The 26,646-nt window shown below is 45.8% G+C and overlaps 2 protein-coding genes across 4 annotated transcripts in view; both read right to left on the bottom strand.

Annotated features, from left to right (window-relative positions):
* The window catches only part of ABTB1 (ankyrin repeat and BTB domain containing 1), a 29,140-nt gene extending 7,264 nt beyond the window's left edge, over nt 1-21,876 (bottom strand). The window contains exons 1-10 of one of the 2 annotated variants that reach the window (XM_048068851.2): nt 21,663-21,876; nt 19,947-20,009; nt 18,785-18,840; nt 17,731-17,875; nt 15,581-15,740; nt 14,617-14,662; nt 13,510-13,626; nt 8,085-8,200; nt 2,443-2,541; nt 1,703-1,870 (exon numbers count right to left, since the gene is read on the bottom strand). In XM_048068851.2, coding sequence (XP_047924808.1) covers nt 1,703-1,870; nt 2,443-2,541; nt 8,085-8,200; nt 13,510-13,626; nt 14,617-14,662; nt 15,581-15,740; nt 17,731-17,875; nt 18,785-18,840; nt 19,947-20,009; nt 21,663-21,718 — 1,026 coding nt within the window. In that variant the 5' untranslated portion in view covers nt 21,719-21,876. Of the gene's footprint in view, nt 1-1,702; nt 1,871-2,442; nt 2,542-8,084; nt 8,201-13,509; nt 13,627-14,616; nt 14,663-15,580; nt 15,741-17,730; nt 17,876-18,784; nt 18,841-19,946; nt 20,309-21,662 lie in introns of those variants that run through there. The other variant, XM_013184274.3, reaches the window with a different exon arrangement.
* A 1,141-nt stretch (nt 21,877-23,017) lies between these two features.
* Nucleotides 23,018-26,646, bottom strand: part of PODXL2 (podocalyxin like 2) — a 30,191-nt gene continuing 26,562 nt past the window's right edge. For both annotated transcript variants that reach the window (XM_048068815.2, XM_013184275.3), the window contains exon 8: nt 23,018-26,399. In XM_048068815.2, the coding sequence (XP_047924772.1) occupies nt 26,190-26,399 (210 nt within the window). In that variant the 3' untranslated portion in view covers nt 23,018-26,189. The remainder of the gene's footprint in view (nt 26,400-26,646) is intronic.

Genomic DNA, 26,646 nt, shown 5'->3' with positions numbered 1-26,646 from the left:
TGCAAGATGTGTTAGAGGCATGTCATGAATGCTATAGTGCCACAGTGATGTAACGAAGCTTTTGGGATTGCTAATCAAGTGCTGCTTTGTCCTTTCATAAGGCTCCAGGAACCTCACAAGCTGGAGGTGTTTGAGTCAGTAGTATTGATGGCAGCAGCTTCCTCCATAAACTCCCGTTGAGCCCACACAAATATCCTGATCAGCAACTTCTCTTTCTACCTGGAACTGTTCCTGGGCTCTGTACATACTCTTCCCTCCTGCTGCAAGCTTTGTCACTACTACAGAGCAGAAAAACCTTGAAGTTATTTGGAAAATAAAAGTGGAACTGAGAGTGTTGACATCTGGCTGGAGAAATCCGGGCCAGGGAGAACACTCCACATGTAAGTGTGGAACTTGAGCTATATTCCTGTTTTCTTGACCGTTCTTCTTGGTAGCTTTCCATGCCAGATGAACTCTCCAGAGAAACTCCTGACTTGGCTGCTCAGTTTACAATCCAAGCTAGTGCCTGTGATGGCACCATCCTGCACAGGAAACATGCAAGCAAGACCCCTTCCATTCCTACCTATCGCTATTGGTCTGCCCTGCCCCAAGTCCAGCTAGGGCAGCTGAGGCACCCCTTGGAAAGGGGCAGCTGACTGGGAAACACCTTTCCTGTGAGCCGTCATGAAGAAGGAAGGCAGACTGCAGAGGTGCAAGGCAACAGGGTCCCACTGCAGCGTGGTCTCAAGGTGAGGAGCACCTTCACAACCAGAACACAATTCTTTCCCTCCCTTCCTGCTCCTTCAGAGCACGGCTGAGGGGAGACCACAGACAAGTGAAGCATCTGCTCTCTGGCATACCAATGGCAATCCTGCTCTTGCTGCCTGCTAAATACATCTCTCCCCACCGTGTATTCCTGGCTGCTGCCCGGAGGTGAACAGATCAGCACAAACAAGGTCGCAGCTGCATGTGCTCTCTGTACGTGGCACCTAACCCAGAGCATGCAAGCTGCTTTGGAAGAATCGACACTGGCAGGTGCAGCAGTCTCTGATCACTGCCCTAATGCTAGAATGTGTCCTGGCATCTTGTAGCTACGTTCGTGGAAAGCATTTGCCGCAAAATCAAGGCAGGAAGCTGCTTAACTGCTGAAATTTGCAGCACCTTCCACTACACTCAAAATTGTGTGGGTTAGAGCCCTTTTGTCCCTGCTTGCAATACTGAGCACAGCAAGGCCTCGGTCTCCCAGTGGAACCTTTGCCCACCCCAGCAATAAATAACAGCGGCAACGATTACTCGCTACAAATGGAAAAGTGGGCCATGATGCCAAGGGTAAATAAGTAGGAATCTCTTAACCTTTCCACATCTCCAAATGTGTTCAATCTGCCATCTACTGGCAGCTCCTCACCTTATCCTTCCAGAGCCCAAGGGGGAAATCTGCAAAGACCTGCATCTACCAGCCCGACATGCAGCATGAAACCTAATTTCCAAACTTTTGTCATTGGATGGAAGAGTGGGGATTTGCTTCCTGAATGTCACGCACATAAGCCATCTCCCTGCAGAGCTCACAGCATTCCCAGTACGTGGGTTCCTAAGACAGAGATGAAGTAGCAGAGTAGGGCAGTGGTATTTATGAAACCATCCCCAGGACGCTGCAGAAAAACTCTGCTGTGCACACCTCCCAAATTACACAGCACAGGAGGAAAAGCTCTGTGGCTGGCCTCACCTCTGTATCATCACTGTAGATGTAGTAGAGGACCCGGATGAAGATGTCTTCTGAGATGTTGTGGAGAGTCACCACAGGGATGCTGGGCTGTGTCTGCAGCTCCTCACTCTCACAGAAATGGTCTTCAAGTAACGCTTTGAAGTAATCGCTGCGGCCACAGAAAAATGCCTGGAGAAGGAAGAAAGGCCAAAACACTAGCAACTCACCAAACAGCAATACCGACCACCCATCAGAGCAGCTCAAAGATATTTCTGAAGCTCAGAAGTAACTGCAATTCTCCCTATATTCTGAAGCTGCATCTTCACTCTTTGGGTGAGACTTCTTCCTCCCCTTTTTCCGTACCTTATTTCTAATCTTGCCTAACCTCAGAACCAAAAAGCGTTTGTAAACTTAAGAGATTCACAAGTAGCATGGGACTAGGGCAGGAGCTGGAGTTGAGGTTGGATTTCAAAATCTATTCTTATTGGTGTGTACTTGTAAGTCAAACATTCCCCTCTCCAGGCAGTGAACTCACTTCATAACTCAATTCATAAATTTATCTCCTCACTTCTGCAAGAAAGGCAGGGTTTGCTGTTCTATTAAATGTTTTGAGCAGAGTTTTCAGCTGCAGCGAGACTTTGCGTTTTCCAGCTGATGAGGCAATGCTGCTTCTGCTAAGCGTATCCAACACTGGATGAGTGGGGGAGACACGTAGACTCACAGAAAAGAGCAGGAGAACGAAGTATAGCACAAGCACATACCTTATGGCACAAGAAGTTGTAATCTGCCACCCGGAAACACACGTCAGGACAACTGTTGAAGTTGTCGGTGCTGTCAAATGGCAACTCCCCAAAACCAACCTGGGAAAAGAAATCAGAAAATCCTGCCTTTAACGTTCTTGCCATAAACATGCTCAGGACCCTGAGTTTGGACTTCTTGGTCTTCCCAGATGCAACCATCCATCTGTTCTCTCAGCACAACACAGAGGACCAGAGATGCTCTGAAGAAAGATTTCAATGGGAGGGACTGGAGTCCAGTCTTTGCACTCCTGATAGAGATATTCCTGGTGCAAGTTACAGCTGCTTCCCTTTTCAATGACAACTCCCTGACCCTTCCATACACCTCCAGAAAGCATTTCTGTGCCAACTAGCAAGGCAGAAAATCAAGCGGAGGTGACGTTTATTTCACAAATTGGGTATCATAAGCCTACGAGAGCTTAGGACTAGCACATGATTGTGTAGATCTCCAGGTGGATGTAGTAAAGTATAGATTACATAGATGTATAAACCATCTTAAAATGGTTTGGCTACAATTACTGCTTCACTTGAATAATCTAACATTTCCAAAGCACATTTTAAATTTCTCATTTGATTTGCAGCCAAAGATAGTGTTGTTGCGGTATTAATACTCTAGTGAATTATTTTAACACCAACACACCTCCTCCCAGTCCCACATGCCAACAAAGACAGCACACACATAAAAAAGAATCTGTTGGCCTTATGTTATTTTAAAGTGACACTTCCAAATATTTTCACTTCTACCTTATTCTGTGTTCAGTTGCTAAAAAAAAAAAAAAAAGTTTGTATTCACAGTTGTAACCAAGAGAATTAATCTCTGGAAACAAAAGTTCCCCTGGTTCTTGCTTTCCAGACACATGCCCCTGTGCTGCCTGTGACAAGTTTATTACCTCTGTCTCTAGTCCAGGAAAGTTACGTCCCAAATTTGCACCTGGGGCAATCCTGGGCTGACCACGGAGACCAGTCTCCGATCAGAGACTACCTAAGCATCATTTCCAGCATGCCTGCCTCGATCCGAACTGGAAGCAACACACTTTCAGCTGCACTGAGGAGCCAGATGACTCCTCCCTCCAAGACTAAACAAAGGCACGGTCCGCAATACGCTGGGGCGGCGCTCTCAGACTAGCTCAGTTTGTATGCAGTGGGGTTTCTCTTACACAGGCCCTGGGATGTGGCAAGGCACCAGGCTGGCAAAAGCTCACGGCACCGCCAAACGCGGCAATCTGGCCCCATTTGCTGTACTCTTCATCTGTCCACAGCAACATTTGGCAGCCTGTGCTTCCTAATCATATGTAAGCCCAGCAACATCCCAATTGTGTGCAGGGCTGTCACAGTGATGCTTCCTCCCCGCTGTGAGTCCTTCCCTTACATCCCCACCAGGGGACTTCTCCCCTAGAACAGACGCAGCCCTCAAGGAACACTCCACACCTGATCTGTTACCTCCTTTTTATACAGCTCTACCACAAAGGACACCTCCAGTACCAAAGATGAGACAAACTGCCCCATCCGTAGCTTCCCTGGGCTGTTACTTTGCTGTTAGCCATGTCTCATGTTTGGAGGCAATGAACAAACCCCAGCAGGGGTGCTCTGTGGCATCCCATTACAAAGGCTGGTAGCCATGGTGTGACTGCCTGCTCTGTTTGCCCTGCTGCTATCCCCACTGCTTCCGTGTCCTCTCCTAGAAATTCTGATAGGAAATTTAAAAAACAAAAGCAAACAAAAACCTTCACAGGCAACTAGAAACAGGCTTTGCATGAGATGCCACTCTTTGCAGCACAAGTTTAAATCAAGACATTAATTCCCCAGCTCCTACGCACATCCATTCTTTGCTCCTCTTTCATTCCCCAAATGTAAATTTTGAGAAGGAATTCACCCCTCTGGGATGGACATGGGAGTTTGTTTGGCTCAGAGTTTGTCTCCTGAATTACAAAATCCTACTGGCTCAATTTCCAGCTCCTAGCCTTGCCTGGTCGGCACTCTAATTGCCCAGGTTTACAAGGTCATTTCCAATTCATACTACAAAAGCAACGTCATGTCATTGTCACTCCTAGTCAGCATGAAGTGGCTTTGCAGATTTTTTCCTTTTACTCCCCTTTTAAGTCTCTACTACTTCTACTCTCCTCCCTTGTCACACTTGAGAAATTTCGTCTCGTCTTTTCTTCCCTGCAGAAAAACATTTTATTCCCGTGCTCCTCCGTTCAGGCAACCTCTTTAACATACTTCTGCTCAGGCAAAGCACAGCTGCAAAGTATGCTACCCAAGAGGCACAAAACAATCTAGCCTGCAAGGTGCAAACACTTTCACAGTATCTCATTCACCATACAGAAATATTCTCAACACCTCTGCAGCGTAAGACAGCATGAACACTTACAGGATCTCCCTGCCACCACAAGGATCAAGTCTTTGCTGCTACAAATTTGCTATTAGTGCTTAAATAGAAATGTTGCTGGAAGCAAAAACACACAGAGCAGCTCAGTGACAGCAATTTGTACCTTAGCCAGGAGATTATCTCAGCAAGAAGATTCAATTGTAAATAAATGACAACACAAAATACATGGGTTAGCGATCCAAGAGGAGATTACCAGCCCATAATCAGATGCAAGTGGACTGGATAAAAAATTTGGAAGCAAGTTTTTAATAGGTCGGCTCATCTGCCTCTGCCAAACACAGGAAGCAAAACCCAGGAATAACTACCAATAACTACATTACATGGCTGCAGTGACATTACTTCCAAATGTTTCTATGCAGTGCAAGATTCACCTTGATGCCAAAAATGGCAAATGGCCACATTTTTTGTAGCCACACCAAACGTGGCTACAGATGGAAAGAGCAGTATTTATTTCACGGCACGCTGATCCTTCTAAGCCTGATTTCATCAAATGTTGGAAAATAAGATTTCAGTTTAAAAGGAATGAAAAAACAGCTGCAAGGAAGCGATGTGCCTGCAGTCCTCCATACTGGAAGTCCTGGAGTTTCTAACTCAGAGGTCACTGGGCAGGCATGAGATGAAGATCGAGGCAGACAGCGCAAAGCCACACGGTTTTTGACAGTTGCCTGGCTTTTGATGGTACTTTACTTGAATCTGTCACTGCAAAATTTGATTGCAATAAACCAATGAAGAAGTTGTTGTGGTCAGAAAAATTCTGGTTCTCACCAGTTTAAAACAGAACAGTGACAACCACCACGTTTTTAAAAATACACACAGAAAAAGGCTTTCACGTATAACAAATGAGAAACAAGACAGTAAGATTCTAAACAGGTTTAAGAGCTCAAAGAATTGATAGTTCTCTCTGACAAAGCCAACAACGAACCATGATTGCATATCAAGTGTTAATTACTGGTTTAGTCACATATTTCAGCACCGAACTATGAAACTGAGATGCTCAGAGTTTTCTGCATCATTCAAATATAAAGACATCGCATGCAAATTATTTGTTTACAGTGAAACAGAAAGTGGTATACATCCCAATACCACGCGGTACAGCATTACACGATATGCAGCAGCTCAGAATCTCTCCTCAAATTCTGGTTATTACCTCCACTGCCATCAAGAAATGCTGGGTTTTACCCAGAAGCCAAACACCAATTGTGTTTTGCATATGCTAGAAAACCTTCATGTTTCTCTAGAAAACATAGATATCTGAACACGACTATTTGGTTGGCCCTGACATTTTGAGTTAAACGGTTTGCACACTATTCCTTGTAGGATGTCAGACCCTGTAAGAGTGAGGATTTCTCTGTCCAGGACAAAGATTTCTAATTCACAGAATTTACCAATTTGCAAACGTTAGGAAGAGATAAACGGGAATAGGATGATGACTTTTGTTTATATATTCTTTGTAAATTAATGAAAAAAATACAGAGAGAAAAACAGGGAAATCTTTTAGAATTTGGCTTTAATAAAGTACACATATTTGCTCACGGCATACAAAATCTCTACTGAACAGGCGTGTGCCCACGCCTTCTTCACTTTCACAGCCCTAACAAGACTAACGCTGTTGTAACTGCTTTCTTTCTGGTCTATGAACATAGCAAGAAAACCACAACTCACAGAGGCATTCATGGCACTGTCAGATGACTGCATTATTCCAAGTTTCATATTTTCCTTCCAGTTCCTATTCTACATGAAAGAATTACATGGGAAGCGTTTCCAACCCTTGAGTAGAAAACCTTAACTCTGACAGGAGTCTGGTATAAAGATCTAGGAACAAGCAATCAAAAAGAAAGCATTATCTTTATTTGTGAAGTGGCTTAAATTTTAGGTAAATCTCACTGTTCTGGGGTCACAATCCATTTTTTAATTCCTGGGGAGGTAACACTAAGGCTTACTTTTAGTATCACCTCCCTTTATAGCCTGCAATCATATAGGAAAGCATACTGAGAGCCACAAACAATTGCAGAGTTATCTGGGGGAGGGAAGTTACATAGGAATGATGCCGGCGTTGGTAGGTGGAAACCTGACAAACTACCTCCATAAAGAGCTCAGTACTCACAGAAATGTCCTCCAAAAGCCAGCACAAGACACACTGACATATTGCAGGTAAGAAACTCTGTCCATCAGGTTGGTCGCTCACGCTAGCATTTGCATGCACATGCACACAGTCCTGCATGAGCATACACACACACAGAGCGAAGGATCCTCTCTGATTCATCAAGCTCCCTGACATTTGCAGCATACAGGTCTATTCAGTAGGAGATGAGAAGGGAAAAAAAAAAAGAAAAAAGGCAATAAACTTTGCTACAGCACTCACTCATACAATCTCTGGGCATAGCAGCCACCAAAGATGAGTTCATGTTATTAAATTCAGTGCTTGGTATGAAAGAAAGAAAAAGAGGGCAGACAAAAGCAAAGTGAAAGTGCTGGTACTAGAGAAAGCAACAGATGCAAGGAGAATGAAGATCTCTAATATTAAACCTATTCTCCTCCAACTAGGTGCAAATATCCACATATCTGATAACAATCCACGTAACTAATAATTCTGATGGTATTTTAATGTAATGATCATCATTCTGTTGTCTGTGGACCATTTCTAAGGATCAACAAGACATAATTATGAAAAACAGATCTATTGCCAGTCAAGTTAAATTTGCTTCAGAAGGACTCATTTCTACTGAAAATATTTCAGGGCTTGAAAACACCTCTCAGCTGCAGGGTGTCAGTTCCTAGCAAGTAAGCCCTGCAAGACATCTTCCATCTCTAAGTCCCCTCGGGTAACTGCCCACTGATAAAATATTTCTGATATTCAAGAAGGGTGGTAGAGAGAAGGAAAAAGAGCTGGGGGGACATCTCTTGTCCCATTGTAGTCAACGGGGAAATCCCCACCAACTGCATGGCAAGGGTTTCATTTACCAAGATCCCTGCCGGGGGAGAAATCCAAGTGAAAGGCCCGGCACTGACAGCCTCATTAAATACTTTTACAGCATTTCCAAGCAATAAAATGCTTCGGCATTTACAAAATCAGCTTGGAACATTTACAAAATCAGCTTGGAGCATTAACACCAGCAAACAAGCAACCATTAAACTCAAATGGAGAGAATGAGACTGAACACATGTGAACACACACCACAGCCCCAGAGAGACCAGAAGTAGGATAAATGCTCCCTACCCGCAGTTCGGCTGGCAGGGCGCAGTCTGCTAGAAGAGCCAGATCTTCCTGCAGCCGGCAGTTACCTGTGGGCTCAATCGTCAGCACTTTCACACAGGTCCCTGGCTTGGAAGAAACTGGAAGAAGCAAAAAACAAAAGAGCAGAGATGCCTAAATTCCTATGTAAACATTTTCTCCCATTTAGAGAAAACAAAGAGACTCTAGGAAACATCAGCGTTATTGCTGTGTAGCTTTTACTGCAACGCACAAGTGATGGCCCTACGTAAACACGCACACAGCACCCCTCACTACAGCTCGCGAGCAGGGCTGGAAGGGGATGCCTGTATTGTCTCACCTCAAACTTATTCCTTGCACCAAAATATGAATGGTAGCGAACACAAAGTTGCTACAGGCATATTTCAGGCCAACTTGCTCTCTGCAATCCTTGTCGTCAGGTATAGCTGAGGACTTTCCTACAGGTTGCTGATCCCTGCAAGAGTCACCCATACAGCGACTTCTCCAGCTGACCATCCTTACCACTGACAGCACCACCTACGGTGGAGCCCTTGACAAGGGATAAATGGATAAAATGAAGCTGCCCCCATGCCTCTCCACTCTGCCACATGCTTTCATGGGTCTCATTTCAGCTGTGCCATCCTAACTTCATGCCAGGGAACAAAGGGATTTACTCTTGTTTAGGTAAGAACTTCTGTGCACCTAAGTCTGTTCTCTACTCTCTACCTGGAGATCCCATAGCACAAAGACCCCCAAAACACCTGATCTCCTGACTATGCCTTTGTTGTTTGCAAACATTAAATATCATTGCCGCCACCACCAAAGAGACCAAATAAACCGCACAGAGACTACAACTTCATTTGCCTTTTTCAGACTTAGCGTGTCTTCCTGTCTTGCCCTGTCACTAAACAGCCTGATTAAGGGGAAGCAATACACATGCCCTTAGTTTTGTGGTCTTGCTATGATCAAAATGATGTGGAGCTCACTGAAGCCAACATCCAACATCCCCCTTCCCCCCCTCCCTTTTTTTAAATTCAGCCCTGCTGCACACCTGTGGGCCTGCAGGCTGCTGCCATGCCCATACAGAAGGGTTTGCTTTTCTTGGTGCTAAAGCACAAGTCTCCAGTTTGCTTCAACACCAGCATCTTAGAGAAGGCTGGAGTCCCTCCAGAACCTACTGAGAACTAAATGTGCCATCACATGTGAGACAAACATTTAAACCTGCCACCCCTCATTCAGAAGAAAAGCAGGCTGCTGTAGCACTTGTAATCAGTCCCCTTTTCCACTGGAAAAGGCAATATAAGCAAGTATTCGGACATAATCTAGCAAGGCTTGTAAAATTCAACCCTTAAGAAATCTTTGCTGCTTTTGAAAGTTCAGCTTTGTGAATAACAGAGAGGAATGCTCCAACTTCAAACGAGCAGCAAACCAAAGTGGCACTGCAACAGCTGGACAGAAACACTACTGCTGCTGGCACAGCTGCTCCTCTTTCTAGCCACCTCCCTCAAGTTTGTTTTCAAGTCAGCACAGTTTGGGTGAGGACTGGAGCATGTGAGACATTCAGGAGTCCCTGGCATACAGGCAAGCATGTGAAAACCGTGACGCACCACTGGCGAATGCCAAGCTGAGGTAAGAAAGGCTTGAGATGCTGCTGGGAGCCATGGAGAAGCAAAGTTAACTCTCAAGGACAAAAGAGTTAAGCAGCCCCACACTGAAGCGTTCAGAATAATTTGACAGGTATGATTCACCGCATTAAAACCCCTCGCAGGTGAATCACGCCACCTTGAGACCTCATTTTTCCTGACATTTTGTGCAGCACTACATGAGCTCCATCAGATGACTTCACGGGGCCGTGGGCGAAACAAGACCATGATGTGCCTCAAAACAAGTTCTCCGCCCCCTCCTCCGCATTACTGCTGCACCCTTCAGATATGCTACCACTGTGCCTCAAATATGCCGAATATCCCAGAAGGATTCTGGAAAAGGAAGGGTAATCTACCAGTACAAGACAGCCAGGTGCCATCACTGCTACACATGGAGCTACACCAGTGGGGAGGCGGGCTGCTCTGTTAGCACTGAATGCCACTTTCAGATTGGGGAAATAAGCCAAAGGGAGACCTGGCACCAACTCAAACACATCGCTTGAAGAGCCCTGTCCACTTACAGACCAGTGTGCGAGAAGCAAATTTCTCACTGTGCAATTAGGAACTCTTTATGGCAGAGAGAATCATTTATATCTGTGTAGTGCCTGTTGTCGCCAGATCAATCAGGCTCTGTGAGCACTAATGGACCCAGCAAGTTTTAAGCAGTAGTCAAGGGAAAGAGTTCTTCCCATGGGATCTGCAAAGCATCTGTGCACTTTCACAGAAGCATGAAAGAACGGTGATTTGTCTGAGAAGCACATCTATCAAGAGACATTTCCGACGCTGTGTCTCCCAAAATCCAGGAGTACAGTATTTGGTATCACGTGCAACTCTCTCCTAACAGAAGCAATAAAAAAATCAAAGTGACAAAACAGGAAAAAGCTGTTGGCTGCAAGCAAGCAGCAGGGACCATCACCTTTAGCAAAAAGTAGGAATGAAGGGCTTTCTGGAACAGGCAACATGAACAATGCAAGGAGCTAGAGTGAATAACCCAGCTCTGGCTGAGGAAGGATCGATTTTGTCTTCCCTCCCAGCCCAGCCCAGCTGTACAGCACTGAACATCCCCTCCCAATTCATCAGCTGCCTTTGCTTCTGCTGCTCAGTACCTCTTTGTATTCTTTTGTTTCAGTTGAGTCAATGCACCACAAAAAACAAACACCAAACTTCCAAACCCTCACAAAATGGCGTCACGCCCAGGTAACGCCTCATGCTTCCTCCTCCCAATGCCACAGCAAACTACAATGATTAATTCCGTATCTCCAGTGCCTCCCTCCGCTATGAAGGTGAGCATCACAGAATCATAAACCTTGTTCCAAACCTTTTGTAGAAGTTGTAGAAATAACTACAGAACGTTTATTTTCAAAAACACTCACTTCTGAAGGAAGGATTATGGCTTAGTCTGGACAAACCTTGTCTGAGCTCTTCCAAACACTGCAACGTTTTTTTCTTTTTGTAGGCACAGTCCACACGCAAGCAGTCACACTGAAGCCTGTCTCAGGTGCAACAGAAAGCTGTCGGTCATCCTCTCCAGGTTTTCCTAAACTACTGCCTGTGGGTGCCAAGTCACTAAGTGTTTTTGAAATGCCGATTAACTCTAGATAATGACATTGCAGAGACTGCTATTATCCACTGGAGCTGCACAGGCCTGAACTCACATGTTTTATTAGGCATGTTTCTACTTTATAATAGAGATGCGAGACATGACGCTGCTCCACAGACCCGAATCAGATGTCTGTTCCACAGCAAACACTTTGAACAAGCAGAGATTCCTAATGCACTAGAGGGAACAGTAATGCTTTGTCCAGTGCCAGACATGATGTGATCTGAGATCTTTCCCATTTTTAACGTCTATTATTCTTGTATGTATTATTTTCTGGAGAATCAACAAGTTCTCCTGGCTTCCACATGAGATCTGATAGGAGACAAAACATTTAACAGACCTATCAGCAGTTCTGTCTATTCCACTGAATCCAACCTGTTGTGAATAAAAATTAAGCCTAGGACTTCCATCAGTGCTTTAAACACATTGATTATGTCTTCTGTCAGACCTTAGACATGAAGAACAGCTCTTTCCTGCCAAAGAGCAAGGAAATTAAATGATTTGTTCTCTGCCACCCAGAAGGTTTTTATCACTTTTGCAAGCACAGCTTGCACCTGGAACTCCCAAGCACCCTGAAACGTTACTTCACCATTTTGCATTTTTGAGCCTGCCAAGAAGTCAAGAGTTTGGCAGTTTGCTAATTTAACCACTGGACTTTATGATCCTTAAGTTGCCAATGAGTGGCTTCAGACAGCCAGAAATTTATTCGCTTTACTTTCCTCCCACAATTTAATATGAGATTCTAATTTAATGTATTAAGGTAGAATGCTCACCTTCGGGGTCTCAGCTAGACCCTGGGAGAGAAAAAAAAAAAAAAAGGATCTCCTGCATCTCCCTGGATTACTCTGATATCAAAAGATACCACAGGACAATTCTGTTACCTGATTGCCTAAGCAATTTTTATTTTCCACTTCTAGTATTCTCCACCACTCCTCTTCTCCACCAACCATTTAATACACAGATTGACATCTTAACACTTACTCATAAAAAGAAACCAAGAAATACATTTCTCATCTCTGCAGATGTATGTTAACATTTGTGTTTACACAGCTAAGGTAAGACTTATGACACAGCTTCCACTTGCAGCCTGGTCTGTATGGGAACAGCTGTACTGTTGTACCCTAGTATCCCACCACCAACAAACAACTGCACATGGCTAAGGGGAGACATATACATGGTAATATCTTCCACGCGATCTGCAGGTGAGGAATTTCTTGAGTCAGAATATTATCTCTATTTGTTAAGCCCTGCAACTTTAGGAGGCTGAACAATCAGAACTTGTAATTCAAAAGGGAAAGCTGGAATAGCTACACCCTCACCTCTTAGATCAAGGAAAAAGATGCTATTGACTTAAAAGCTACAAACTACATTACCTTCTCGAAATAAAACTCACTTGGTTGAAGCAAAGGAGTTAACTCAGAGCATGAAATGAGAATCAGATTTTTTCAGCCCGAAGGTTTTGTTACCAGATACCTTTTTGTTATTTAATGATTAACACTGCTTTGCCCTACTTGTGCTGTTTTGATTCTTCACGTGTCCTTTTTCTTGAGCTAAGGAGATGAATGATAAACTCCAACTGTTGGTTTTCATGCAACAAGCTGATGTCATGACTAGATCACAAGCTTTCTGGATAACAAAAAGCCCTTAAATAGAGGATTGAATCATTTAACATTTGGCACATACACGTGTTAAAAATACACACATCCTTTCAGAAATACTTCTCTGTTTTTAAAAGTATTGTATCTCTTTCTGCATCCATTTTGAACCAATTATCAAATGTTTTACTTTGGTTAGGAGTCAACTAAATGCAGAAAAGGACTTCCAATTCTACATATTTTATCCCCCCAGGGATTTAAATAAGCTCTCCGCTGAAAGGCACTTTCCAATATACCCCATAGTGTTGCACTGAATGGCTGGCAGCCACAGCAAAGTCCTGCTGCCATGGCTGCTCTACTATAATGAAAACATTCAATGTAAATGATAAACATGCACATGCCAGAAACCACTACAGCTGCCCCACAGAGAACTTGTGACTGAAAACTACCACGCAAACATGGGGATTCCACAACAGAATCATGTTCTGGAAGCCCCAAGGGGGCCACCATGAAATATCCACCATCACGCTTTCCTCTTTCTCCTTGAAAGTACACACATGCACAGCAGAGACAACAGCACATAAAATGCTTACCAAATTCATAGACTTTTTTACATTTGGTCTCCAAGTCATCTATGAGGTCTTGCAGCCGACACTGTTTGGCTAATCTCTTGCAATCATTTACATATTCTACATCAATATCGAGACGACCTGTCAAGAAGAAATTCAGACAGCTCTTTTAACCCATATCACTTAGCTGTAAAAATGGTAAATTCAAGGACTGAAGACTGGATGGCACAGAAATGCAGTAATTAGATACGTCACTTCACCTTTCAGTGTCCAGTTACAACTCATTCCAAGAAGCTAAGATCTGCTAGCCCACCCCCATCTCAGCTTGGCATCTGATTCATATTCCCACTTTCCAGCACCTATCCTAACAGCTCCATTCAAGAAACCAAAGACGTAACAGGCTTATACAAAAATGCACCTAATTCTCTCAAAAAAAATAAAAAAGAGCAGCACAATAGCATCATGTATGACTGGTTTGGGGTGAGAAAACACTTTAGGTTCATAAGCTGTAACCCTGGAATCTTTTACCATCACTGAAAATGTTATGAGGAATATTTCTGAAAATGCTGAACTGGGGAGACAGCCCTGAAGATACAGTTATTTTCTGGCACCACCTCCTGGCCCAAAATAGCTCAGCACTCAACATGCGTACAATACAACATTTGGCATTTTGATTGAAGGCTTATGATCCACTGCTGCTCAGAAAAAAAATATCAGCAAGTAGTCAAAGCATTCAGCACACACTGCTCAGGTCTGCCAGACTGAAAATGCCCTATGTGGAAACCTGGGTTTTCAACAACTGTAGAGATTGTTACCCCAGATGATAAATTTACCTTCTCTAAGTTAAAAATACATTCTCCGCATCCATCCAGCCAATCAGCCAAAGCTGATTTTTTTTTAATTGACTGTATAGTTACTGGCAGGACAACAACTGGCAAGAGGTACAAACAACTTGGAAGATCCGTGGATTGCTCACATTCTCCCCTTCTGCCAGCAGAAAGGATGTGTTGGCAACTCATGTACCCAAACATGCCTGTCTGCAAGCCTGTGCCACCCAAACTATGCTATGGCAGAGGCACAGACAGCAACCCACCAGCCACGTATACATGCACTAGACAGTAAATCATTTACCTGTGTACAGATACTGCAGCAGAGAGCCAAAGGCTGCTGGATTAATCTAAAAACACAAGAAAGTTACTATTAGAATTCCCAGGCATTTAACAAGCTTGAATCTTGCCTGGATACCAATGTGATCCTGAACAAGTTGGGGAAAAAAACACACACATACAGAAACGGCAACTCAGACACAGCAGTCTGAATATCTAATTTCTATGTTCCTTGCATAATTGATGCTGGCACTCCACCTGGTTTACACTGCTCTTTAAATGTATCAGCTGATACTAATCCATGTGCCTAGGGGACAGGACCTGACTAACGCAAGTGCTCTGAAGACACAGTTATAACGCACGCTCTGCAAAATCCCCTCTTTTACTGGTCACAAATATTTCCAACCCCTCTTCTTAATTTGACAGGACAGCTATGTTCCTGTGCAAAGAGAAAGGAGAAACATTAAGTAACGTCCTGAGAAACTGGATCTATGTTTGCCATGAGAGGTTTTGCACAGCCACAATCAAGCAAGAGAAACGTATGCCAGAGTATTGGTGATTAATGGATGGAATGTACTTAGGGCCTGTTTAGTTCTTGCTGTAAAGGCAACAAAAGGGACTCAATTAGTACCAATTATGGAGGTGATGTCTTCACTAGAGACCACCTGTCCACCAGGAATTAGAGCGACTCAACTCACAGAGGAGTTATGACGCAGCTGGCAGATGGTAACAGCTACCTGCTACTGCAATTAATTAAGCTATGTTTGAGCCTGTGACAGAGGGAACAAATGCAGCCTTACAGCCTTTTGTTATTTGAATAAGATGCTATTATATGCATAAAGTGCCTTCACAAGTCCTTCTTGCCTAGGGTCATTCTGAGCTGCAGGAGCCACTCACTGCGGAAGTTAACCCTCAGACCATCCTTCCCACTCACTTTTCTCACCCCGCTGAAACAGGAAAAGAAAGGCTGGAAGCACAGCCCTGCTCACCAGTGGATGCTTCAACACTATCATGTTCTTCCCCTTCCACTTGGTCTCGAACATTTCTGCAAAGTAGGCGCTGCGAGCGCTGAGAATGCAGCGGTGGGCACAGAAGGATTTGCCGTGAACAATGAAAACGATGTCGCTTTGGTAACCCTGCTCCAGCAACCTGTAGGGAACAAAGAGAGGGGAAATCTGCTGCAACACGAAAAAGGAGAGAATGGAGCAGAGCTGGTGGGAGACACGGCTCCAAATGAACAGCAGGTCACAGAGTGTAGGGGGGAAAGAGTTTAAAGACAGACTGCTTTGCCTAGATGCCTTTTATCAAATCAGACAGTTTTAATGTTTCCTGGTAAAAGTAATTTGAAAAAGTTACAAACTTACCTGAACTGTGTATGATTAATACATAGTATATGTAAAAAGTAGACTGAGGAAGGACTTTCCTGCCTCAGGGGAGCCCCTGAACACAGGCAGAGGATTTTATAAGAGGCACTAGCTGCCCCCAAACACATCTTCTAAAGGTTAATCCTACTTTTAAACTGTCATATGACAAGCAGCATTTGTCCATGACCTACATAAGCACACATTTTCATAAACCAATTGCCCTGCCACAAGATAAGGTGCAACTTCCCTGCTCCCTGGCCACTGTCAGTGTGCATGCATTAACCATGCACCAAACAGGAAAGGACTTGAGATCACACACCCTTAGAAGAAGGAAGGATGTTACAGGCATGAAACACAGGCAATTACCACATAACAGATGAAGCCCTGTTTATGTCTGCAAGCCCATACCCTCATTCCTGAAAAGGAGAAAAATAAGATTGCTACTTAAAACATCTTTGGCATCCCTCACCAGTGTTTCCTAACACCCATCACCTCTTGCATTAATATCCTCACAAACATCCCTCACAAATGAGGCAGGAGAAATAAGCACCATGCTCCCTTTAGAGAGCAGGACTGATGCACAGAAAGATGTGGGGGTCACGCAAGCAGATGATATCGCAGCAGGGTCCTGAATGCTGCTCTCAAGCTCCTGCCACTACATCCTTCCTACTACTGTCTTGTCAAAAACGAAATAAAAACAGTTAGGTGTTAATTTTTTGCCCCCCCCCCCCCCCCCCCCCCCCCCCTTGCCCTTTTTTTCAATTTTAATGCTAAGTCTGTTTGGAATGAGAAGTGGAAAACAGCACATTTTGGTTTTCATGCGTAACCTTGCATTATCTGAGCCATGAACTCATTGGGAAGTGACAGATCACCCTGCAAAACTCTACTTCCACATAAGGCAGAATCTTATTTTAGTTAGACAAATGAGTTTCCTTCCTCCACTCTTTTCTCATGGCTTTAGAAATTAGGACTCTGTAGTAGTGGGAAGATTTTCAGATCTTTCCAGGACTTGCTTTCTCTCCAATTTTGAAGATACAGATGCTGAAATCTGTGTGGTTTGTTGTGTTTGTTGTTGTTGTTGTTTTTTTAAAGTCATTCCAATTTAAAAAAAAAATATGTTTGTGTAATAATGTAAGAACTTCCAGGGTAGAAAAACAGCAAGAGAGAAAGATTGACACTATTCCTCTACTCGTAGAGCAAGTTAGGCTTCTTTTTGAGCTCTAGGCTAAGACTACATGGTGTGACAGGCAACTTTCAGAAACATTTTAAAATTAACACATTTGAATTAAATGTTAATGAACAAAAAGAAAGAACTGAGCAACATACCTATAAGAGCATCTTAAGAAGCCCCAAACTGAGTACCTCAGAAATGAGACACCTATTATCACTTTGGTTGTGGGCTATAGTACTTTAGGCCAGAAACTTAATTTTAGCTGTCATTTATCCTAAATTGCTGGTGTAGTTTTGGTGACCTGATTTAGGTCTGATAGTCAAGGATGACAGTCTAATGCTTCTGCGTTAGAAAGACAAACTTGCTGTTGGCTCTGGAATCTGTACCTGAAGGCTGTATTTTCAGTGCATGTGCACCTGGAAGTCAGCCCTTAGGGCAACACAGGAACATGTGCCCCTAGGAAGCTCTACGTGCACGGGAATGAGATAAGGTTCTGATCATCTGCCTTGCAAATTGGCCCTTAACAGAGAGCTTGAATATGCAGGTTAACAGCTACGGAAGGATGACAGAATGCATTGCACACGGAGCTGGCCCATCTGCTTACCGCTGTAGGAAGACATCATAGTAGTCTCTTTTCATGCACTTCGCCGTGATCTGTTTGTACTCCTTCAGCAGACGTCGGATGGCATCACTCAAAGCTCCATACAAACAACGTTCCCCATCAAAAGTGTTTGCCTCACATTTTGCTCCTGCAAAACGACAACAGGTACATGCCAGAGGGCAGACTTACGTCTTTCATGTGTCCCTGAACGGTCACTAAACAAATATGATTTTCAGCTGATGACATGTTTCACTGTGATCTCCTGTGCTACTGAGCACAAATACGGAAATTAAATTCCCGCTACACGTGCATAACCTAAAGCCATACTCCCACCACATAATTCCTTTCTGAAGACGTCATGACTCATTTAAATTGACTTTGGTAATAAGCCACTCAGTATGATTCCAGCAACGTTCTGGGGAAAAGAATATCTCTGTACAAATAGTACAATTGCTTTTTGGACTTTTAACAGGAGGACAAAAGACGCCTCTTTAGATTAGAATCTATTACAAATTTGAAGGGCACTTGCATTTTCCTATTTTAGAAGTACATGAGTGGCAGATTAAAGTGCACTGAATGCAGCGAGAGAAACAAATATTCCAGATCTCACTCTGCACACTGATTCCTCTGCCAGAATGCACAGTGCCACCACTGTGGAAGGGAACTTGGGTGCCAAGAACCAAAGGGGCAGACACTGCCTGGATGGTTTGCCTTGCTTTGATTCAGGTTAGCAGAAGTCCTTGCTTTTCACCTTCAAGTCCTGTGTATGAAGCAAGGCTATCAGAAGACTGCAAAAAGGTTTTATATGGACAGTTCTTCAGATGAAATACAATTCTTACACCAACATACTCCTAATAGCAATGCACCCTTCTAAAACATCAGCTGTGATTTCAGAAAGTCATGATGTCTCTTGAGCCATCACAGAAAGCTTCCCTGAAGCCTGAGATTACTGATTAGATAGTTCATTAAACTAGAAGTTTCCACAAGGTACAGTTAGAACAATATATAATCCCTACAGACCAGTAGGGAGCAAGATAACCAGGACACTTTTGCTCACCATTGGCTAGAAGATAGCGTACAAGCTCCTCATGTCCACAGAGGCAAGCATAATACCTAGCAATAACAAGAGAAAGGAAAATTAGAGATAAAATAGGAAGCAAAATTCAGTGTTTGGGCACACCACAACATGCAGACCTCAGCACTGAGCCATCCATGATAAGCTTAAAAGATGTCTCCTCATAGAAGTGAGGAATTGTTCCTGAACAGCATGCAAGTCTGACCCAAACAATAGACTAAGCAGGATCTGTTTCTAGCACTCATAGGCACTGCTGTCCTACAAGGAGATCTCAAGGTCCCAGTCTGGGTTTTGCATCTTCTGTTGCACCACTAGCTGCCAAATCTGCCTCCTCGTTTTAACGGAGTTCATTTCACAGGCACTCAGCAATTCCACTGAATTCTCCTTGCTCCTTTGCATGTCCATCTGACTGCTGCATGCTATGACAATGAGGGAACAGCACCCACACTGTATGGACAGGAAACCCACCCCTCAAAGTCTTGCTTGTGATAGGTTTTGTTTTCCTTTTCACAATCTAAGCCCTTTCTAATTCATTGTTATGAGGACCTTAAATTGTCCTACAGACTAGAAGAATTCTGTAACCTGCACTGCAACAGGCAAATGTGACTCTACTTTTACTTTGCAAAGTTATTCCATACTCCAAATATACTGCAGATGTTTAAGTACACTTTGGAATTGGGATGTAGGAAGGTAAAAAGCTTGTACAACCCTCCTCAACACTGGAATAGAGATTCTTCGCTACCTACTGCATGTTCACAACCTTGCCAGACAAACAGTGATCCCACAGCCACTTTGCATTTTCTCAGGTCACACCTTTACCTGAAAAGACACGGTAAGATGACATAGACTTGGAAGAAAAGCATAGCCAGGCCAAGAACAGACTGCTCAATCCAGGTCATTTCGTCACAAAATTAACCATGCTTCTGAGCACTAACTCCAGCAAGTGTCACTCAGATGGGGAGACAAAGACATATTTATCACAGCACCCACAGAGGAGAGAAGCAGAAATATGCAGCCAAATCTCCCACAAAGCAGAACCTAAGACATTTTGTAACAGAGCTCCTAGCTCTAATGCAGAGAGAGCAAAAGAGCTCTGAATGCCCTGCCCTCCCGCCCAGGCAGTGCTCTAGGTTGCAGGACTCACAGAGGCGTACTGTCCCACTTATCACGGACATTAATTTCCACATCTCGCTGCTCAAGGAGGTACCTGGAAGAGAAGGGAGAGCAAAGTCGTAACTTCATGCAGTTGCTCACTCAGACACATTCTTCTCTTTAAAAAGATGGAACTCTGAGTTTGGGTGGTAACTTCCAAAGGCACGACAAGATCTTGCATTCAATCTAGGGATGAAGGGACGTCAGTCAAACAAAGAACCGTGTTCTGCAGTGTGGCTTGACAGCTTCCTTCAATCTTAGGTGCTGAGTAGGGGAAGAGGGGGATCAAATCAACCTTCTGCTGACCCATAACAAGGCCACAGTCACAAAAGAAGAATGAGCACTTCAGCAGTACCTTCTCTTTTTTTTTTTTTTTTTTTAAATGCTCACAGCCTGGATGCTTACAAGCAAGCAGCCAAATTTACAATAGGACAAGGCTGGACTCCTACCCTGTTTATGGCTTTTCTTACCATGAGTAACAACATCAGTATCACTCCAGACTGCCCTTAATTCCTATCACTTCCTCATTCTGCACATTTAGGCTATACCAAAGGCTGCCAGCTCTTGCCCTTTGGCACCTCTAGAAGCCAGCCTTTGCCTTGCACACCAAACTCTTTGCTGTCTGGCTCTTGCCCCCAACTACAGCCCCAGTGTCTCTCCTAGCCGCATGGAGAGGTCCCCCTCAGCCCTCACCAAGATTCTCAGTTGTTTTCCTCATCCACATCAGTTCCCTTTTCCACTCCTTCTGTCTTTCCTTCCTCAAACTTCAGCTTCCTGTGACTACATCCAAAACCCCAAACGACGCAGATCCTTTCTACTCAGCCCGTTTTGTCTGGCTCCATGCGGAGCTCATCTCTGCTTTGACAGCGTTCCCAGACCGATGATTTCGCCACTATCACTTCCCTGCTGGTTATCTAAAACCTCTGCAAGGTCATTTGCAGGGCCTCTCCTTCTACAGCAAGCTGCAGCTTAGCGCTTGCAATAAACTAAGCTAACGCGAACGTACAACTGATCAAAACATCTCCCAGACCTCACCCACCGACCTTCTTCTCCCAAGTTAGGAAGCTCCTCGAAACAGAGGGGCGCTTTCTGATTACCTGGGAAGATCCACGCGCTGGGAGCTGGAAGGATCAAACAGGAGCAAAGAGCAAAGAGGCCGTGAGAGGCAGCGGAGGTGTGTGCGGGGTCACCCTGTGCCTTCGCCCCGCGGCACCCGCCGGCCCTGCAGCCCCGCAGCCCACCCGGCGGCACCACAAGCAGGCTGAGGCTGAGGCTGAGGAGCCCAGGATCTCGGAGGGACCCCCACAGCCTACGCCACGAGGCGTCTGAGTATCTCCACGACAATTCCAGAGATCCAGCTTCCTACTGCTGCAAACGCAGCTTCCAGCCGGAGAGACAGATCAGCCGAAGACGAAGGGTCTCCGCAAGGACGTTTTTACCACAGACAGCACCCGTATACAGCCACCCGACGGCGGAATTTTAAGAAACGAGGCAACCGTTACAACAAACTCCAGAGAACAGCGAAGACCCTGCAACCACCCAAATTTTGGGGGGTGTTTATACAGAAGCGAGCTCTCCCTTCCACTCCCCAGCCACCTCCCGGCTGCGGGGCAGCCCCGGCCCGCCCCGGGGCTGAGGGGGGAGCCGGGGACACGGTGCGGGCAGCGGCTGCAGCCCCCCCCGTCCCCTCCGTGTCCCCCCAGCTCACCTCACACGGCTCACGTCCCCCTTCTTGCAGCTGGTGAACAGGTCGCTGGTGTCCATGGCCGGGGACAGGCCGCGGGGCGGCGGCGCCGCATTGACCCTGCGGGCGGAGGGCGGCCGGGCCGGGTCGGGTCGGGCTGGGCCGGGCCGGGGAAGGGAGGCCGGGGATCGGAGAGGACCGGGGGGGACCGGAGGGGACGGAAACGGTGCCGGATGTAAACAGGGCTCCGGGAGGGAGGAGAGAGGCTCCGTCGCCGCCCCCCCGCGGCCCGGAGGAGCAACGGCCGGGGCCTGAGGGGCAGCGAGGGCAGCGGGGCGCGGTGCCCCCGCGGCTCGGTGCTGAGGCACTCAATTATTGAGTTTTGTTGTAAAGGGAATAAAAGCCCAAGTCTGGCGCTCTCAGGGTCAAATACGTGTTTCCAAGTGATCTCCAACCGCGGCTGGGGCGTTTATGAGGAGGCTGGGAGAGCACCACAGCGAAGGCGGGCAGCAGGGGTGAGCCAGGACAAAGTCACCCTGGATGGTGGGGCTGAAGGGCCGAGCTGCTGCCGACCCTGAAAGGATGGACACGGTCCTGAAAAAGGAGCAAAGGACGGAGACGCACCTGAAACAGGGAGCAGAGGAGGCAGGGGGATACTGCTGCCACGCTCCGAGGTGACGCTGGGATAACCCATACGTGATTCCATCTTGCACCACAGGTTTTGCCCAGGGCGAGCCCCGAGGTGGTGTCCAGAACTATGGGCTCAGCCCGCGTTACGTATTGCACAGCCCAGCAGTTACCAGGCGTCCTCGCAGCATTTCAACACCCTGCGAGGGGGGCTGTAGGATGCAAAGTCCCAGCGCACTGTACTACACGCACCCTGCATTACAGACCCCCTTCTAGACATCTCAGCAACATCTGGAAGCAAGCTGCAGCACGGCCAGCCCGGACCACATCTGGCCCCTGTCCCACAGAGGTGGAAAGTCGCTCTGCTCCCAGCCATGCATCCAGCTGCTGCAATCGCCACTTTCCCGAGGCAGAGCTCCTCACGCCAGCACCCCGCTGCTCTCTTGGATGAAACACCTTCAGTTCCAGTTAGAGCCTCTGACCTCTGGCCGTGTTTCCTGGGAGGAGAGGGGGCAAGTGGAGGAGAAAGGGGGCACACGGAACTGTGACCCTGGGCTGGCTGTCCAGGGCCTCTAGACTGGTGACTCCGTGAAATGTCCCATCTCATTGCTCTGCAGACAGGGACATCCTCACACAAACCATCCCGCACATGCCTGGTGCCAGCCCCTCTGCTCACAAGGAACTCCAGCAACCCCCCGTGAGCAAACCAGGTGACTGTTTTAGGCAAGTCACAGCAAACAAATATCCATAGATAAGAGGGGAGAAAAAAAGTTCCGTTTTATTTTTTTTGTCTCCAACTCCCAGCAGCCACCAGGTGTCAGTGCGGTCAAACGTTTGGCAGATGGGACTACAGCGGAGTCCTAGTAGGTGGAAAAGGGTTTTCCAGGAATTACATTGTCTTCTCTATCTGCTCTGTTGCCTGGCACACCACTCTGAGCAGTCCAGCTTTGACAGTCTTTGTTACAAAGAAGTTTAACTACATTAAATTGATAGAAAAGTTTCCCGTTACAAGTGATAAAACAAAAGTTTCTCTTCCTTTTTAAATCCTCCCTGTACAGAGCTGGAAACCCAAGCACTGAACAATAAAGTGAAATGGGCTACAGACAGCCTCTCTACAGCACTTCCCAGCCCACAGGTACCAGGAGATGACCCATCTGCAGGGCTTGCAGGAGAGGACAACAGTGCAATTGACTTAACAAGATTGGCCTAGTGCAAAAAAGGATACAGAGAAAAAACAAATGGAAAAGGTATAAAAAGTATCACCAGACTACAAGGAAATTGTATTAGCCAGTAGATTTCCAGAGAGAAACTGAGATCATACAGCTAAGTGCACCCAGTCAGAGACATCAGAAGATAGTTCTCGCCTTCGTGACAGCCACCCTTAGACACTCTCAAGACACCCTGGAGCACTCCAGGTTCAGAAGAGTCCACTACAGTCCCTGGAATACAGTCAGGCTGTAAGAAACCAGAGCAGCAAGCCAGGAGAACTTGCTAGCTCATTAACAAGCCCAAGTGCCTCCCAGGTGCTTTCTTTAAAGTTTGAAGACATTGACAGAATCAGGAGGTACTGAGCCCAACAAGAAGCATTACTTTATCAGCACATTGTTGTTTGTCTGAATTAGTAATGCAGAGAGAAAATGAGGCAGCAAAGCAGCTCCTAGCAATGAAGTGCACCGATAAAGTGTTTTGCAGGTGAGCTAATTCACATCTGATTGGTGGCTGTATCTTTTTAATAGCCACTGGGTTATAAAAACATATTTAATGAGGATTATTGGACTTAGAAACATTTATACAGTGAAACTGCCTAAAGGCCACAGCCATGCCAGGCCCCGTTATGCTAAGTGCTATACAAACTCAAATTTTAACTCCATGCTTTAAATTTACTCACCGTATCATAACAACTTGCGTTTAATTCCATGAGCCCCCAAATGCCCTCAACACAGCCACTGAACCTGTGCAGTTTCACTGCACGGACCCATCAAATTCAGCAGGAGCCACCACCAAGGCGCAGTCAGCGAAGGGCCACACGTGGCCATCCACATACGAGGACTGTCCCCCCTGCCAGCCACCCGTTGCCAACTGCTGGTGCAGGAGAGGGAACTCCTCTGGGCATCTCTTCAACTCTACCAAGATACAAAAGGAGCTGATGGTCACCATCTCCTACACAACACAGGGAAAGGTAAGGAGGCAGGATAAACACTGAAAGTTAGAATCTGGATAGGAAACCAAAGGCTATCTCTTGAATCCGTTACAGACTGCTATCGACCTGGTCCTACATCGAGGTGATCTGTGATTCAGTTTGTATGCAAAGCGCTATGCAAAATGAAACAACAGACTCTTTCGTGCCTTGACTTTAGGCACTCACATCAGGGATGAGCATGCTAAAAATACGTATATGTACAGGGATAGATTTACAGGCTGCATATCTGGAGTCTTTCTGTACAAAGGTTCCCTTAAATACCAAATGCAAAGCTGCCTCTTGCAGTAAGCAAGCAAGCAGCTCACCAAAACAGAGAGCAATACTGTTGCCTCTGACCGAAGCAAGTCCCTCAATCCCTCAGTGAGAGAAAAAGTGTTCTGGGATTTCAGGCTTGAAAGCAGTTCTGAGTCTTGATTTAGGCAGGGCTCAGAGAACAATTATGCATATTCACGTGCCTTTTATCACACATCTTCAGGGAGCTGGGGCCTCAAAGTTGCCTGAGGCGTGCCTGAGAAACATTCATTGGGGAGCTCTTAGATCTGATTCTCATCTCATCTAAACAGGCTTTTACATTTGTTTGAATGCAGCAATTTTAAAGATGTTACCCTGATTTACACCAATGTGACATTAAACACTTCACACCCCAAGGCAAGATCCTGAAACGGAAATAAAAGGACCAGAAAATTATCTGAGTTTTCACTTTTCTCCCTGTTAAAAGACTCCAATAGCCTTTACATTTACCTCAAAAAGATCAACCGAAACCAAACTATCCTGGAAAATGGAACAGGAGTAGAAAAGGCCTGCCAATCTAGGACTGAGACTTACACAAGGGATACTTTGCTGCTGATTTCACAGGCTGTTAGGTGAAAGAGGCAGGTAAATGTCCTTTTTGAATAACTCTCCAGCCTAAAGCAAGTTTCCAGCTGAGATGCTGCACCATGGCACCAAGTTTTCTGCAATCAGTGAAGCAAGGGTAAAGTGCTCAAACTTTGCAAGCTCAGCTTGGAGCTGTGAAATGGAAAAGGGATAGAGAGAAGCTCTTTGAGGGTGTGAGGAAAAAACAGATGACAGTAGGATGTTCTTCCCAGATATAAACATTGGCCTATCCAATCAGCAGCTGAATGCTAGAGTGCTAAAAAACAACCAAACAAAAACACCAAAAAACTCTTTTCATGTGTGGAATGCAAACTCTGCCCAGGACATCAAACAAACTGTGGCTCTCTCCATCCAGAATGGTGCACAGGTTCTACTGCACCTGCAGGGACTGAACGTCGTCTCAGCTCCACAGATACAAATCCAGACGTAGCAAGGTCAGGATCTGGCTGCCGTAACTCCAGCTGGACTCCCAAAGTGAACTTACTCCCCAGAGCTCCTGGTGGCAGACTTAGCCTCACCTCCTTGTTTCTCAAGCCCAGCCACTTTCGGCCACTACCAGAGAGCTACAGTAAGTGCCTTTAAAGGTGATGAAAGCATTGGTGCTACTGATAGGAACACACACACAGAGACCTACACACCCACCCCTCCCGCTTCCCTCTGTTCAGTGATCCTCCTGGCTCCAAGCCTCAGATGCAGGCTCAGGACTTCCATCGGGAAAACTTGCCCAAAGACTTGACCTGTCCCAAGCCTTAAAAAGTTCCTGAGAAGCCACCTGATCCCAAGGTCCACCAGTTAAGACAGGAGAGAGACAAGTGTATTTAAGGGGGGTGATGCTCTCTCTTGTCTTTCTAAAGATGCGTGTCTTCCTCAAACACATCCACATCCTCGCTCGCCTGCTTGTTGATCAGGACATCCCAGCTGTCGGGGCCGTTGATGGTGTTTCCACCGTTCACGCTTGGCTTCTTCTCCTGCATTTCTGACTGGCTGTCGCTGGCCACATCCAGGGTGGGGTTGTCGTGGCAGCCGTTCTCAACAAAGCGCAGCTCCTCGCCGTGGGACTGCAGAGGAAGGAGAGGAACACAAATGGAGACAAAGGAGAACAGGTCCTAGTGTTGCTGAAAGGCACAATTAGATCAGGCTATGAGGGTCATGGGGACTTTGCAGGTCATCTGTGGGAAAAGGTACATTTACTCCTGGCCCAGCCCTCACAGTAGACATGAGCTGTCCTGAGCACAGCAAGAGCCACAGGTTTGCATCTCTCTTATCCCTAAACAGGCTTTCTTGCTGCTCCAGCAGTGTATCCAG

This window comes from Anser cygnoides, chromosome 10 (assembly GCF_040182565.1).
Source record: "Anser cygnoides isolate HZ-2024a breed goose chromosome 10, Taihu_goose_T2T_genome, whole genome shotgun sequence".
Classification (NCBI taxonomy): Eukaryota; Metazoa; Chordata; class Aves; order Anseriformes; family Anatidae; genus Anser; species Anser cygnoides.
Note: the sequence above shows the minus strand (reverse complement) of the source record. Positions and strands in the feature narration are given on the sequence as shown.